General features: G+C 37.0%; 1 protein-coding gene and 1 pseudogene across 2 annotated transcripts; both read right to left on the bottom strand.

The window, feature by feature from the left end:
- Positions 1-365: 365 nt before the first annotated feature.
- On the bottom strand, positions 366-7,272 carry LOC147867615 (uncharacterized; annotated as a pseudogene). The gene is made up of 9 exons (XR_015529382.1): positions 6,885-7,272; positions 5,723-6,239; positions 5,457-5,608; positions 4,972-5,030; positions 4,336-4,428; positions 4,064-4,131; positions 3,309-3,911; positions 2,891-2,959; positions 366-2,817 (listed from the first exon to the last, which is right to left on the bottom strand). The product of XR_015529382.1 is annotated as an uncharacterized LOC147867615 (transcript).
- Positions 7,273-9,628: 2,356 nt separating this feature from the next.
- On the bottom strand, positions 9,629-14,134 carry LOC147867614 (uncharacterized). The gene is made up of 4 exons (XM_087315400.1): positions 14,032-14,134; positions 11,854-13,007; positions 11,657-11,726; positions 9,629-10,108 (listed from the first exon to the last, which is right to left on the bottom strand). Exons 2-4 carry the CDS (start codon positions 12,995-12,997, stop codon positions 9,997-9,999), a joined length of 1,326 nt encoding a protein of 441 aa, XP_087171526.1. The 5' UTR covers positions 12,998-13,007; positions 14,032-14,134; the 3' UTR covers positions 9,629-9,996.
- Between the last annotated feature and the right edge of the window lie 3,142 nt (positions 14,135-17,276).

The following is a 17,276-nucleotide window of genomic DNA, read 5'->3' as shown; positions in this document are numbered from 1 at the left end:
AAATTCCTTTCAAGCACTTTCTTGAAAACAAATCTACAATTCAGAATCATGACCAATGGTACTAAGCAAATGTTATCTGTTTGCCTTTTGTTTTAGATCATTATATATTCAACATTTTGTTAGTATTAGTTTTCTTGGATCTAGGGTGACATTGTCATGAAGCAAATGCATTGCTGCTATCCTGTTCCAATCATGCTTACAAGTACACATGCATATATGAGGAATAAAATTAAAAGGCAAACCATTAGTGAATGCTCAAGAATGTTAGTGGATAATAAATTGATGATTTCATTCAAACTGGGGCAATAAACTGCTTGCAACAACTTAGGAAAAGATTGCACATTTTACTAAAGAAAATTCTTGAACTAGAATATAGCGCATTCTGTTCTCTTGAAGAGTTGGACAGTGAATAAGGCACAATAAATAAATAGAGTTGCATTATACAAATCTACCAAATCTTGTGTTCCATCTTCAGTCTTCAGTTCCACAAAAGCACATAACTTCTTAGGATCAAATTTATCCCTAAAATAAGCTACCTGTACAACCATATATCCATGATATCCATGTTTTTTGTTTCGGAATGCCTTTTCGAACATATCAGTCATGGTGTACTCAGACAACTCTTCAGGAATCCTATCAACATATACTGATTTCCTCCTATTCACTTCCTTGAATGCAGATGCTGTAATTGCATGATGGGCTGCTGATCGATTATTATGAGAATCATATAACTCTATTTGCCATGGTCTTACATAATCGTCAACCTTAAGGTTTGCTGAGCTCTCTGAAGGAGGATGTGTGAAGTGTGCCATCTATATTATGTGGATCCTGTCTGTATAAATCCTCCATCAGTGAATGGAAGTGAGGCTTAAGACGCATTTGCTCAAAGGCATCTTCCTTCTGGTTATACATTTTCAGTACCATTCTAGTGAGCTCTTCCTCAACAAATACAACAAATGCACAATACTTTGAAGGAACATATCTCACTTCAGTTATCAACTTATCACCAAAAAGCTCTAATTCTTCTTGAGTCAGATTTTGCAAAAGAACACGCTCAAAGATTTTCTTTATCGTGGCTTCTGATGCACTCTCTGGAAGTCTATCAGCGTAGATGGTCTTCTCTGGATCTGATCGTAGCTTCTTCACTTGTGAATTTTGCCTCAAGAAATCGTCACTAATATCAGAATTGTCCATATAATCATTGTAGCTCCCACTAGGTCCCTTTTTTACCTTTTGGGAGACTGTTGAAGCAAGACGATGTTCACACAATTGAGAACCAGATTGAGATTTCCTGCACATTCCATCCCAATTACGAGTATTCAACCTTCTCTCTGCATCACCTTCGATTGAAAAAGGGACTGGTCCTCTACCGAGCTCCATCTTCATGTTTAAAAAGACTTCTGGTCTTCGAGTATGCAAATCAAGCATAAATTCCACTAACTCAGGAGTGGCAAGATCCACAAATGCACACCCTCTGGATGGAACGTATCTCACATCCAAAACTAGCTGTTTTCCACTTGAACTGATTAATGAGGGACCTATATAAGTAGTAACTATATCCTCAAAAAGTTCCTTGATGGTTTGAGCAGATGCATTTCTCATTAGCTCACTCAAAAAAAGGGGCCTAGGCTTATCAAGAAAATAATCACTCGCATTAGCTACATTGTCACTATACCATAGATTGCGGAAATAATCAGAATCGCTGTCATTGTCGGTAGATTCTTATTGTTGCCGAGCATAGGCATCAGATTTACTCCTTGTCAAGGAAAGAGTCATAAAACTCTCTCCATTGATGTCCCTCATATTTGTTTCTCCACTTCTGAGAGTGGAACATGGTTGACCAGTACTAATGTTTGCAGAGGTGCCAAGCTCAACACTTAGACCATGGAATATACTTCTATCTTCTGTAAAAAGCTTCAGACATTCGTTGACAAGTTTATTATTTGCCAACTCAACAATAGCACAGAATGTTTTTGGTATGTATCTTACTGTTGATGTCTTTAAGTTTATCTTTCAAAATAGACTCAAAAATATATTGAATCTTGACTGAGGTGACATGTGCAGGTATATTGCTCACATGTAATGATCTTGAGGTTACCTCCTTTGTCTCCACAGGCAAGATTCTATCAGATTCTTTGTTCATGTTGATGGATTTGCTCAACACTCTGCTATCATTCTCATGCAATCCACCAAGTTTGATCCCATCTACATTGGGAGGATCTGAAGAAGATACCTGAATAACTTGTTCCCCAGATAATGGTGAGTTTTCAAGTTCTTTTATTAGTATTACATGGGCTGAATGAGAATCTTGATTAGAAACTATTTCAATGTGATGCAATGATGATTCCTGCAAGTCTGAAATGCGGGTTGCAATATAGTTTGCCAGTTCTTTTGAGAAATGATCAGCAACGCTTTCAAGAAGAGTCTCTGCTTTCTGTGATGCATCCAGTAGCCCCTTCCTTCTTACACATTTTAGGCGTAACCCTATGAAACAAGGATAAGACATGGGCTCAATTTCATTTGCGACAGGAACATTGCTCTTCCGCAATACAACTCCAATCATCACCCCGGTCAAGTCCTGAATCCTCTCTAGATTTTTACCATCATCTCCCTTAATCTTTTTTACAATCAGGGATACAGAAGGCGCAGCATCCCCTGATTGTAACTGTACTGGGCCCTCATACCAAAGGCATTTAATAAATACTCCCCTACTTGAAATAGATTTTATCATGCATGCAGCTTGATCAACAAACCACTTAGCTTCCATTGCATCGCACGACTGTGATGTTGCCATAGAAATCCTCACATACAGAGTACCTATGACCATATCAAAATACTTAGAAATGTACAATTACAAAACTTAAAGATTTAATGCAGAGGAAGACCTAACTATTCTGGCAATCTGCTTTTGAGAAAGAATTGGAGTTTGACGGTTCTGTATTAATAACAGCATGCACACCTGTGAAACAAATAGCAATTCCATGAATACGTTCAATACTAACGGAAGACAACACTTAACATGCATTAAAATTACTGCGAAATCCGAAACATGCCTGAAGTTCTCTTTATTTCCCAAAATGCCCTAAAATTTTCATTAGTTCTCCAAATGGTTTTAACGATTCTCCATTCATACCCTTTTCTCTCTTTGGGATTTTGAGCAATGGAGGTTGGGGATATAATGCAAACCCTAAACCCTAAACCCTAAACCTCATGGGTATTTTGGAATTTTCCCCAAACACTTATGTGAGTGAACCTCAAAATGATTTGGGGAGAACTAAAGATAACAAAGGGTGCTTCAGTTCACCTACCATAATCTTCGTGAAGATAAAGAGCATTTTGCTTTGATAGAAGCCAAGTTCGAGTTTCTTTGTCAAAGACATCAACAGGAAATTCCAAACATGGTTTCTCCTTGTCTCCTTTCTCCACAATAACAAATGGGGACTCACAAATTCTCTCCCAATTTAGATGGAGCTTCATCTTCCAATACCTCGCCTCTCATATTTACTACATTAAATCCCAGATCCAATTCCATCATGTTATTCCCTTGACATAGTGAAACTATATTATCTTCATTTTTAAATTTCAGTAGGGTCTTCACAATCTCCACACTATACGATTTTACGTCTTTTGTTTTCAATATATCATCAGTCCCCATGTGATTTGAGAGAGGCCTGACCTCCTGGAGATTGACGGAACGGGAATTTATGCTTGGGTTAGTGAAGACCATTTTTCCAACCAATTCAGAGTGCTTTTGTGATTGACAATCCACAGTCACCAAAGTGGTATTTGATTTTAAATCAATGTTTTCATTTTTAACCTGTTCAGATTCCAATGCATTAGCTTGAAACTCCCGTGAGCGCTTCATAACAATATGATCTTTCTTGTTTTCCCTGTCCCTCTTTTTTATTGGTCTTGTTATCGCACCTCAATATGTTTGTTATAGGCATGACAAACGTACATCTGAGCAAATGGAGAGGAAGCCTGGTTATCATACCGAAAAGAGAAGTGATCAACTAAGGCGACTGCAACTCACCAAGAAGTGGAAGTGTCCAAATGGCTTCACATGAATTTAAACAAGCTTCCCAGTGCTAAAATCGATGATAACACAACAGTGGGTTGCCACTCATAGCTCTATGAAATCAGAATCCAAACTGAATACCACTGACGTAATTGGGCAACAAGTGTCACAATCCCCAGTCAAACCAGAATCGCACCATGCTAAAGAGTGCATCCAACACCATGTCCATAGAATATGCCATGTGTATCTGAATCAGAGCTGCACTTCGTGGCATGCTTCATACCATAGCATTGCTTTTACAAGACAACCATGTTTACCATGAAAGAATAGACAAGCAATGCAACACTGATATCAGGTGAATTATAACAATTCCCCTGTCCTTTAAGAGTTCCATGGAGGTAAAGGCTACCCTATACGGGAAAATTTTCATCACTTCATCATTACCATGAGAAAATGTAGTGGTGAATTTGAACAGAGATCATTCACACATTCCATGTGCCAAAACTTCATCCAATATATGTCCTTCATACCCAAGACAACATTGATGTGTACCAAAAATAATCCAATTGTTTTCATTGAAGCAACCCTTCTTATGACCATAACAACACTCCACCTCTTAAGAGTTAGAATCGCTTTTGTTGCTGACTAAATCCATTGATGATGCTAAATTCTCCAATTCAACAATCAAAATGCTCTTCAAACAACAAGAGCTGAGAGAGCTTCTTCCCAATTAGGAGGCCTAGGAAATGGGCTGAAATGAGCACACAACAGGTAAGAAAACAAATAGGCAAGTGACCTTTTATACAGGCTCAACTTAGAGAAGCTGGATGGTTGTAGGCATAGGGTTACTCGAGTGGGTATAGGGTGCTAAATGAGATCCCAAAATGATTCATTTAGGTCCCTGTCTAACTCCAAAATCGACCAACTATGCTAACTAGTATGGCAGTAAATACCCCTAGCTGACTGTTATAGTACCCTAACTGTAGGCTGTAAATGTCTCCAACAATAATAACTTTAAAAGCAACAAGTATTATTTCCAATGAGTGAAGTACAAAAATATGCACTAGCTCAGGCTAAGATTCATGCTTTTGTTTCAAATAATGGAAGTGGTTAAGTTTTTCATTGCACATGCTTAAGTCCGTACATAACCTGTCTATTCTATGTTTGTTTGCAGTTGACGGTATTGAATCATAATTGCTCATCATTCCTCAAATATTAAGTCTGTTTCACAAGATAAATGAATATCCCTCTATCATGAAGGAGAGGCAGATGGAAATTACTCTGCATGCATACATAACCTGTAGAAACTCAATACAATTGTGTTAGCAAGCTCATCTCCAGCAGACTATATCTATCATTTGCAATAATATATATCTCAAAATCTCATTCAGGCATGTTGTGTAGATGCCATTACCCTCATAAAGTCATTGATGTTTACTGAATAACATTATAATGATTAGAAAGCAAAGAAGAGCACATATTCTGTCTACCATTAAATTGAATTTGTTGACCTCTTCTGTAGAGGCATCCAACGAGGTCTTAAACTGTGTCAGAGGTTCAGCCACCCCATTGAGCAAGCTATTCTGTAACCTGCAGACAAGAAATAGATGCACAACACAAAAAATGAAGCTTTTCAGCATACATATTTAAATATGTGCAGTTCGTTTTCTCTTTAGGCCAAAAAGATGCCAAAAAACAACATACTCCTCCAAATCCACGAGTTTCTGCGTGTTCAACATAGTCGGAATCTCTTCAATCTCGAATCATATTTCATGATTCCTAAGCAAAAAGCAACAAGAGGAATGTGAATAATTGCATCATCATCAAGACATTGCAACTTTCCACTCCAAAAAGGAGACAGATCCAAGCTTTTCTTCAACGTTAATGGGGTTACTTTACTGCTCCCAAGAGAAAGATCAGGCATCTCTAAGGTCTTCGAACTTGAAAGATCCACATCGTTTGAATTTTTCAAGGATATTGATCTTATAGAAAATTTGAGCATATCTGAACCAGAACTCTTCAGATCACTTTGCTTTTTCTGAGGTGTAGATCTTATGTTCGTATCTAAAGAGAAGTTCAACGTACAACTCTCTAAAATGGTATTCTGGCCTTTGGGTTCTTGATGAACCATGTTTTGTGTTTCGTTTAATGTTTGCTTCAACAAAATGTTCCAATGGTCAACAGCGTCTGATTTATCTAGCAAATCGTCACTTTGATTGTCCTATTGATAGAGTAAGTATTCAGTTTTCCTTGTTTTATGGTCAGATTGGTCTAACGCTTCAGTATTCTGATGGTCACATTTAAAGAGAACACCTTCGCATTGGCTTGAGTTTTGAAGGTCAGATTGACGGCGTAAATCTTTATTTTTCTGTGTATAGACAGATTGATCGAGTAAATCTTCGCTCATTAGCAGAAATTCTTCAGATGTCTTCGTTTGATGGCCAGATTGATCAAACGAATATTTACTTTTCTGACAGGTGGATGAGACAGACATTAATGGATGTTTTTTCCCGAACTGGTCATCACAATTTGATCGAGTAAATCTTCGCTCATTAGCAGAAATTCTTCAGATGTCTTCGTTTGATGGCCAGATTGATCAAACGAATATTTGTTTTTCTGACAGGTGGATGAGACAGACATTAATGGATATTTTTTCCCGAACTGGTCATCACAATCATCTCTTTTGTCTTCAATAAAAGTTCCCGACACATCATAATCTTGATGAAGCAGAGGTTCACAGTTCTTTTGTTTCGATATTTGCATTTCGCGATTTATCAAAGGGCAAATTGAAGGAAGAAAACAATGTTGAATATTTGGTAGTATTCGTCGCAGTACGAGAAGCATTATAGACCTTGCCTTATGCAACAGCTGTGACAGAAGTTTCAGGAGATTCATAAAGACGGAAAATTACATCTTCGTGAGAGGTGAAGCTTCTGTGAGGACGAACATATGCACCACTAGCTTTGTTACGATTCTCCCTCTGTTTCTTATCGTTATCATTCAAAGATTCGGTATTTAACGCATCTTCAGAATGGACCTGAGACTGAGATAGATCTTGAGCTTGAGCCTGATCAGGTACTTCATTTAGGTCGAACATAGTCCAGAATTCAGAAACACGGCGACTCCTGATCGAAAGAAAAGCTCATTCCTGCGAGAAATAATGAGGCGAGGCATCGGGAGGGAGGTTATTTCCTGCATTCACTGTGGGGAATGGTAGGAGATGATGAACAAGCGAGGAGGAGTGTGCAGAAAAAGGGGAAATTCTGCACGCACACACGCACACACGCACACACACACAGAAGGAATGAGGAAGTGAAATTACTTCTGCAGAGATGGAAGCTCGAGCGATGGCGGAGCTCCGAGAGACCAAAGCAGAAAGAGAGAGAGAGAGAGAGAGAGAGAGAGGCCCAAAAAAGAAGAGAGAGAAAATGGTCAAAAATAGAGAAATAAATAGCAGTAATTACCTATTTCTAGTCGTTAAATGAAAAGGAAAAAAAAGTTTCTATTTGTTTTATAATTTTTATTACGTATTATTATGCGCGCTAAACATTGAAAAAATAAATAAATAAATAAAATTGCGGCTGGGCTTTTCTTTCCTCCCGCCTTTTTTTAGCTTTTTTAAATAACAAAAACCAAAATCACTGTGAAGGCAAAATTTGATTATTATTTATAAACTATTAGTATTTACTAGTAGTAGTAATAGTATTACATTAATTATAATTATTACTATAGTCTATTACTATTACTGTAGTATGGTGCTTTTTTTTTCAATTTTGTTTTTCCTAAAAGTGTCTTGAAATAGAAAGCAACAAATAATAAATCTTCTCATTGAAATCTTTTGGCCTCCTCCTCCAAAAATGGCCAAAGGAGAGAGACACACATACATAACCATGGGGGCCATTGGAAGGGGTGGGGGGGACAACCAACCAGCCAACACAATACATGATGTTAGGTTATTTCCGAACGTATTCGATGTATTCTATGCAATCTACGTATTTAACAAGTATTTAACATTTCAAAAATGTTTAAAAAACACGTGGGAAGTCCTCTAATGCAAACAAGCCCTTCTTCTCGTCTTCAATATACGCTTCGCTCATATGATATATCTATTCATATAGCCAACTACCAATACCTACCCCTCACAACTATCACCGTGTTTGCTCCTCTTCGAGTGCACATAAATTCGCCCAACTAGTATCAAACCCACTCATTCCATGCATTTAGTGCACTCCCACCATGCAAAGGTTTGTATCAAGTCCCAAGAGGTCATCTTCCCCCACCTGCCTGCTAGTCGACAAATTGGGAGGCATCACTCCCCAATGGCAAAGACCATGCCTTACCTCAACACGTAAAAAATACTTACATCTCCACTCCATGCAAACGTGCTCAAAGGCTTCCTAAGTTAATCTAAAATTAACACACGCATCTAATCACTGCATAATTTTAGAATTTCATAAGTCTTCGTTAAATAGATAACTACTAATCACAACAAACATTAAAAGGGGTCACATTTAGTATAGAAAAGCTACGTGGAGGAAAACGGCTCTTAGTGGATGCAAATGACAGAGAATAAGAACCAAAATGTAGTTAGGACACCCAAATAGGTGCATAAATATATACCACTCTTTTATATAGGTTGCAAAAGCCCAAAGGGTTCCTCTCACATTACAATCCATTGGCCATTAGTCATTGGCACCTAATAAGTGGAAGCTCCCTACAAATTGCAATTCGAACATGTTTTTTGTATACATCATTAATTGACACATAATCAATTGTCGAGATTAGAAATATCATGCAGAATAATGGCATGAAAACTAGAAAATAGGAAATGAACAATTTGCCTTGTTCTTATCATTGGAATAAAAATCTTGCAATGGCACTAGCATCCGATATGCAATCAAATGAAAAAAATGGGCAAGGATGTATGCCCCAATGTAATGATGAGAAATGAGGTGGTTACGGGGAACAGTAGGTCACGCAAAGATAAGATGAGAAAGAGAGAATAAACATGAAACTTTTATACATTACATTGAAGAAATTTTTGAGCTTCCCTAATATTCAAGCTTGTAAAACGTTGCAGTACTACTCTCCATCATGTCTTCATAAGAAAAGGAGGTTTCTAGGCATGCCAAGTCAATAAGTGCTATTCAAATTTCAATCATTCAATAACTAGCTTTCTATCAAATTCTTTATTTTCCTTCCCTTCATCTTCTCATCATTGGTAACAGAATTGTTCACAATCAGCAGTGACTCATAATGAACCCAATTGTACATATTATATATATGGCCCAATTATTTATTTGCTTAAAACCAAGTTGGCACAAGTAAGTGTTCTCAAATAGAACTCCAGGTAGTGCAAACCCAATTAGAACAAAAAGAAAGCTATATTAATGTCTTTTAAGAGGTCAAAATGGCCTAAAAGACCAGGCAAAATATTACATATTACAGTTTTTTCCTCTTCTTTGAGAACAAACCAACATGAATATAACTAAATATAGGGGAAAACATCATCCACTGTTTAAACCTTTCCCAACTACATCCTCAACTACTAGGAGACAATTATGTAAAAATGACAATAAGGCATAGAATTACCCTTCTATTAAAACCAAGTAACTAAATTTTGGCTCTAGAAATATATATACATATGGCTGAAAATCTTATAGAAACAATAAACTTCATTTTATCAAGCTTAATACTCTAAGCAGAGATAAACAGTTGTTCAAAATCAATCAAACAAAACTCTAGAATATGGAGAGAGGGCATTTGGCCTCTTCTTTCCAAAAGGTTTCCACTAAATAACTTACTGTAGAAGTTATGGACAAGACGCAAGACACTTGTAGGAGATATATAAACAAAATTTTGGTTGCTTTACATACACCCTGCCAGCCAAGGGTATGATATGCATGTGACATTTCACCACTGTGAGGAAGAGGATTTTGAACGAGTCCATCAGAATTCATATGCTTTTTACTGAAGAATCAATTGTAAGTTTGTGCCCTTTTATCTGAAGAAGCACTCCCATGATTGATTTTTTTCCCATCGATATATCCTTTGTCAACTTGCACCGGAAAGGACATAGCTCTCAGTTTCCTGCATTTTTTGAACAATTTAGATGAAGAAGATTCTAATCATATTATTAGGCTTCCCAATATCATTTATCAAATTTATTTATGCTAATGGCGAATGAAATGGTCGAAGGAGATATGACATTACTCAAACATTCCAAATAGTGCCTGTTCAAGAAGGAAATCTTGACACTACAATTACACCAATAGAGAAAGCGCTTTGAATTTTAAGATTTCCATACATATCAATAGTCTTACTTTATGCGTATTGATGTTAACTAGGCATATATGTTGCAATTAATTTACACCTATCAAAATTAACTGGCAATAATAAGACATCCATTGATATTAACTAGGCATATATTGACATAAATTGGTAACTGTTCTAGGCATATATTGTCATCAACTGATGCTGATGGTTAGGTCTGTCTGCATTGAAACCCAGAACCCTTTTGTTTCCTCTCCCCAAAACTGAGTTTCTGGTATTTTGAGTTTCATAATCAAAGCACAGGAAACACTGGAGGTTTCTTCTTTAACATCAAAGTTGGCAAATACAGAGAGGAATAGACAGATTCATGGCTCAACATAAAAAATATAGTGGAAGAAACTTAATGGAGAGATTATAGTTCAAGCGAGATGGAGAGGTTCATGCAATTGTCAGTTGTCACTATGTTCTGTGATGCAAAGAAACAGCTTCCAGTATTCTCTCAAAATTCGCAACCCAATGTAGCAGTTAAAACTAAAAAATGAAAACCATAAATAAATAAACAAAATAAACCTGAAACTGAATTTGCTCTCCAAAATTCCAAAGTGAACTATCTCCGAGATAAATTGATATTATGGTTAGAAACCACATCACCATCTTCTTCCCTATCATCACATCGCCATAAAAAATCCTAATATTTGTGATATTTTCTTGCTTATTTCATGGATCACACTACAGGTCATATAAAACTGCTATGTGCAGGGGCCATTTGGCCTTTCAGAAAATAACATTACTTCCTTTCTTTCTTACAACATATTGCTTAGAACCTCACTTTCTACTAAAGCTAAAGGATTCAAAATTTCCCATTGGATTTCTTCCTTTCTACATGCACCCAACACATAAGTGTCTAAACAGGAATTATTCCCCAACTGCCTGAAGACAGGCAGAATTTATTTCCCAACAGCATTTCTTGATTCGGATAACAAGAAGTGTGTTTTAAGAAGATCCCGATACTGATACTGATATCAATCAATGTTAATGGTTGACTTACATTGATGTTATTTTATATACCTGATGTTAAATACTCAGGCTGTTGTGAATCTTCCAAGGATTCCATGAAAGTCCTAATTATTGTCAATTAGAGCCCAAATAAATAGACATCAATAGTTTGCATGAGTCTTCCAGTAATATCCATGAAAGGAGCCATATCATGAATCTAATAGCAAGTCTGAAATACGCAAGACTGTCATTGCAAGCTTATGCTTGATTATTAACTCTGACATTCGAAGAAAACCTCAAACAGTATGCTGGAAGATATATCGCTAGAAAATTAATATAGAGGCATTATAGAGTAGTATTGACACTCACATAATATAATTAGTTTCTGATGGAGAGGATGCTACACCTTGCCCACCACTAGTACTCTGGGACCAAAAACCTGAAAAAACAGCAAGCGACAGCAAAATTCTGATGATGATTACTAGTCACATGTTCATATAACCGCATAGCCATATCTTCATACAATCATATACTCAAGATCATGGATAAAAAACTAGCATCATTACCTTGAGTAATCATGGCAACTGCAAAAAAAATTGTAAAAACAAGGGCCCATATTGGTGAGTTTGTGCCCGGAGTTACTGGTCCACCCTTCCTTCTGTCTACCCTCACTTTTCTTGTACTCTTTAAGAGAAGATTTACATCAGAAGGGCATCGTAAGAAGGGATGATGAGACTCATTTGGTGAAGTAGCCAACCGTGGAGGCCTTGGTGGCTTCCTGAAGCTTGGTTTCACTTCCGTCGCGTCTGTGTCAGATATGTCATTCCTTATGTTGTTTTTACATAGAAATGTGCTGTCTTTGAACTCTGATATTATCTTTGTTTCCTTGCTTTTACATGGAAATATATTGTCTGTGTAGTCAGATACAGCATTTTTAACCTTGCTTTCACATGAGACTTTGCCTGTGTCAACTATGGCATTCACATTGTCTGTGTACTCAGACGTGACATTTACCTTGCTTTTTAATGGCTCTTCATTTGTGTCAGATATGGCATTTTTTCCCTTGCTTTGGCATGGAAATATGTTCATTCTATTCTCAGCTATTGCACTTATCTTGCCTCCACATTGGAATGTGTTGAATTGTGATATACCTCCAAACAAGCTATTTTTCTCCATCTCTATGACAGAAGAAACATGGTTGGAATTTGGGTCATGTATTTCCATAGCATCATCACAGTACACCATCGGCTGATCTTTTACGGTGATGATGTTTATTATATCACTAGAAACTGAGTTTTTCTGGTCATACTTGACTTCATTGTTTAGATTTGAATTTGTCAGATCCCCATTCTCGTCATCTACAGAGATTATGGTCATTATGTCATTGGAAGCCGAGCTTTCCAGGTCGCATCTTACATTGTTCGAACTTATAGCTTGATGCTTCTCATTCCCACCCCAGATCCATGTCTGATTAGCCATTAAGTTACCTTCCTTAGATATCATGTGTGCACCATTTTTCTTGGGAGATGAAATATTTTTAGATAAAGAGAGATCATGATCTCCGTCACTGGAGAAAAGAAAATCATGGATCAGCTTGTGAACGTGAACTTGAAGATGCATTTCTGTGTATGGAGGAAGAGAGTGATTAGTTGACCCTTTCATTTGATGGTACTTTTGATCAACTTCTGCAAGACTAATCTGCTTCATCATGTTGAGAAATCTAACATATAGATATGTGTGCGTATATTAGAAGCATGAAGAGATTAGGAAACAGGAGTATACAATGCTGAAGTTCTTTTGTTCATATTAGAAGAATCTGAACCAGTTCTGTGGATAGAGGAAGGAAAGTAGCTCCTCACTTGATTAAATCTGTTCATATGGTTCGTCATTGTCTAAAAGCTTTGATACATGCACATAACTTAGAAATGTGAAGATATGTGGAACGGGAAAGGAAAACGATCATTTCTGCACTCGGTCCAGAAGGATTAACGAAGCTATGCTTTGGAATTACGAAGTTATGTAAAGAAGAAACGCACAGCAAGAGAATGAGTGATTTCGGATTTCAAAGGCTTTTCTGCTCTGACAGATGAAATGTTGTTTCGACGATAACGCTAAAGCTTGGAGATATATAGAAACCAGACGATTCAAGAGATCATGGAAAAGGGTTTTTCAGATAAGAAGATTAATAATAAGGCCATGTAGAAGAAGAAAGAAATGAAATGAAATGATGTTAAGCAACTAGAGAGAGCGACGGAGATCCGGAAGTTCAGAAAAAACTTGTCGTTCTCTTCTTCAAAAGGAAAAAGAAAAAGATGAAATGAAATGATGTGAAGAAACTATAGGGAGTGAGGGAAACCCGACATTTCAGAAAATCTTGGCATACTCTTCTTCAGAAGGGACTGTATTTATGAATACAGTCAAGGAGGCACCATTCAAGAACGAAATGCTCCATTTTGTTGAAGGTATAATCATTGAAGTGATGGAGATGGAAGAATACTAGACATGGCGTTGAAGGAACGATATTCCAAGCGGAGTCCAGAAATCGCAAGAATAATGAGGAAGAAGAAGAAGGAAAAGTTTAGTTTTTCCCTTCTTTTCTGCAACAAGGACGGGTAAGGCTATGGTCAAATTGAAAGAAACGGAGAGAAAAGGAAAGAAATGTTAGGGTTTAGTCTTTCTGCTACAGTGAAGTAAGTCTGTAAGTTGCGACGAAAACGAAAAGGCAGAGAGAGACGAGTCGTTACCGGTTTTGAGAGACCTCTTTTCCGAAAGAGTACGATAGAGTCTTCTTCCTGAAAGCGAGTGGAGACAGTTGAAACCAACAACTTGAAGAAGACGTATCTACAGCATTTGTTCTTCTTGGCGAAACTTCTTGCGAAGTTTCTGGCTATGGCCGACACACTTCCTCTATCTCTATCTCTACCGTGCTCTCTCCCCTCAGAAGCAATGGCGTACTCGATACATCTCAGCAACAGTAAAATACTTCTTTTACAGATGCCAACCAAGGCAGGCGTACTTAGTACTACATCTTCTAAGAAACAGTTGGATACTTCCTTTTTCTTTTCGTTTTCTTTCTTTATCTTCCAACAGAAGCTACTTCTGGCTATGGTGGATTCAAGCTCTCTCTGTCTGCAAAAACTTCTAGTTATGGGGTTATAAGTTATAACATCTAATTAGATGTGCGGTGATACGTCCATGCCTTCCATTTCGAAACACAAGAAGCTTCTGGCTATGGCGATCAACGCATAATTTGGCCCGTCCCAAGGCCGAACAGAAAGGAAAGGGAAACAAACAGCTGCCTGCAAGCGGGCTATGGCGGATTGCACAGAGACAGAAAGACAGAGGCTGGAAGGCGGGCGGGCGGGCGGGAGAGTCCACGTAAGCAGGCGCGAGCTCGAATCATGTGGCGCCACGTGGCGAGGCCAGCTCTGGGATTAAGGGCTCATTCACACGCGCAAAAAAGCAACACACAACACAAAAACCTTAAAATAAATAAAATAAAGAAAGGAAAAAGGATAGCAAGGTAAATTTGGAACTAACTGAACTAACTACCCGACCTTCTCTTCTCTTCTCTTCTATTCTCTTTATGTTTATTAGGTATAGCTCTTTGAATCTCAAAATTGAGCTTCCGGCACGCTAACGCTCGGATACACCTTTTCTCAATATGACTCACACAAATGTGGATGTATCCTCTTCTCAATATGACTCACACAAATGTGGATATTTGCCCGACATTCTAGCTCTCATGATAACATGCTCCTACTTTTGGCACCCATTCAAGATCGTCTAAAATTACGATGATGAATTTTCAAGTGTATCTATATAATGCATACCAAACATTTCAACATTTCTGCACAAATGACAAAAACTTCTCCACTCTACCTAGACTTCACTACAAATTGTTAGAGGCATTTTGTTTAAATCTTAGTACACAGCTTCTGAGGATTGTTGAAACTACCAATTGATGCATCTAGTTGGATTAATTGATCAACTCATGGTTAAACGATTCGATCTCTCTTGGGTGGACTACATTGGATCATATACATATAATATGCATGACGATGCACAATTGTTGTTATGCATGTTGATGCATCATGTAATTATTTTGGGGTCTTCCTATGATGCACACATGTTCGAGCATTCATCATCCAACTATTCTTTGGCATTTTGGGAATGCAAATATGCATCGAATATTGGATGATTTTCAACTTTTATCAGAGAAACAGCCCTATGGATGTAGTTCCTTATTTGTTCTACCAAAATAAAGAAAAATGTAACGATATCTTGACAATATACATAATTGAAGAAACACAATGATTACTTCACGTAACATGACAACAATGGTTTTGCTAGAGGATACAACGATTTTGACGATGCCTTAATCAGTTTGTTGGTTGATGTTGTTAGTATCGTGTAATGATATCATTCAATGCATTGAAGGTTGGAAATACTTATGTCAAAACAAGTCCTAAAGTAAAAATTATTAATGTTGATATATGACTTTAAAGGATTGCTGAAATTATCAATAGATGCATGTGGTTGGATTAATGGATTATGTCTAGGTTAAATCATTCAATCTACACACTAATGTCACACATGGAGTTGATAGGATCACATCTACCTATTTTATTTGTTTTCACGTAAAGCAAATATATGTATGAGCATCACGTAATCAATTTTTGTGTATCTTAGGAATGCACGCATGCATCAAAGAGTGAATGCTTTCCAAGTTCTATCACGGAGGCAACTTTGAGGATTTGACTATTCTTTCTTCTACATAGAAAACAAATACACAATGATAACTTGGCCCAATAACATAATTGGAGAAACGTAATCATTACTTGATGTGAAATGGTGAACACCATTTTGTTGGAGGATACAATGATTTTGATGATGTCTTAATTAGTTCGTTGGTTGATGTTGTTAGTGTTATTAAATATTAGATCATCGTTTTCCAACCCTATAATAAATAGATATCATGAACATGACATTCTTGGGGGGTTTTGGTTATTTTATCATGATTTGATACAAGTATTGTGAATAGAATCATTAGAAAAAAATATTACAATATTGTGAGCCCCGGAGCAAGAGAAAAAAGAGTAGGATTTGATGTAGAAATCCTCAAATAACACACGTTATTTGGAAAAAGGGGATGAATTTACAACATAATTAACCAACATTTGACATGTAATAGGTAGAGAATTTGCAATACGCTAAATTTTTCGAAATTTTTTCAAAGGAGAAATCAAGGATTTTGGGCCTTTTGGACCTTGCTTTCAACATGCCATGACTCACTAGATGTTATACATATAACTAAAGTTGTGGGATCTACAACTCTTAAGCACTGAAATTGATTTAGGGTCAAACTTGTTCCAAAAAGTTCTTCTTCATACATAGTTTGAAATCAGCAAAAAAAACAAAGTGTTTCATTCAAATTGACACACTTTTCATGATACAAAAGGACCAAGCAATCAATTCACCACTGAAAAAGCTATATCACCAACGCAACAAAAAGCATCTTAATTTTGCAAACTTTTTTAAGGAAGAATAGCTTGGAGCAATCTAGGGCACAACATACAAAAGTTGTAGATTTGTAAAGAGTTCAAATACATAATAAAATGTATCAACGGGTAAGACCATTAATAGTATGTGTTCAATGCCAATGACATGGGCACATGCATGATAGCTTAAAACCATAGTCATATGATGCATGAAGTTGCTTCAAGAAAGCAAACAAGATTGATGTCGGTAGCCATCGTAATAACTAGTTCTATATCATGTGCATGATTCGTAACAATGAGCAAGTGAGCAACAATAGATAAGAAGCGTCACTAGACTCACTTAACATGTGTGTTCAGTAAAACCTCATTGTAGGATATGAAATCAGACAATAACACAAAAAAACAAAGTTGAGACCAATATTGTGCAAAAAATAAAAAACTTGTTATCAGAAATAATGCTTTTAATTCCTTGCTTTGTTTAGCATCCC

The sequence above is a fragment of the Azolla caroliniana genome, unplaced genomic scaffold (genome assembly GCF_043228905.1).
Source record: "Azolla caroliniana isolate FFs.n. ecotype wild unplaced genomic scaffold, voAzoCaro1.0.p SCAF_2, whole genome shotgun sequence".
In the NCBI taxonomy this organism is placed as follows: domain Eukaryota; kingdom Viridiplantae; phylum Streptophyta; class Polypodiopsida; order Salviniales; family Salviniaceae; genus Azolla; species Azolla caroliniana.
The sequence above is the reverse complement of the archived record's forward strand: the minus strand, read 5'-3'. Positions and strand labels throughout refer to the sequence as shown.

What these genes read in the sequence shown, in the direction of transcription:
- LOC147867614 (XM_087315400.1), bottom strand. Translation starts at nt 12,997, where the DNA reads ATGATGAAGCAGATTAGTCTTGCAGAAGTTGATCAAAAGTACCATCAA. An exon ending in AGTTGCCATGATTACTCAAG is followed by an intron (nt 11,727 to 11,853) that starts GTAATGATGCTA and finishes CTGTTTTTTCAG; the next exon opens with GTTTTTGGTCCCAGAGTACT. An exon ending in TCAGAAACTAATTATATTAT is followed by an intron (nt 10,109 to 11,656) that starts GTGAGTGTCAAT and finishes CAAAAAATGCAG; the next exon opens with GAAACTGAGAGCTATGTCCT.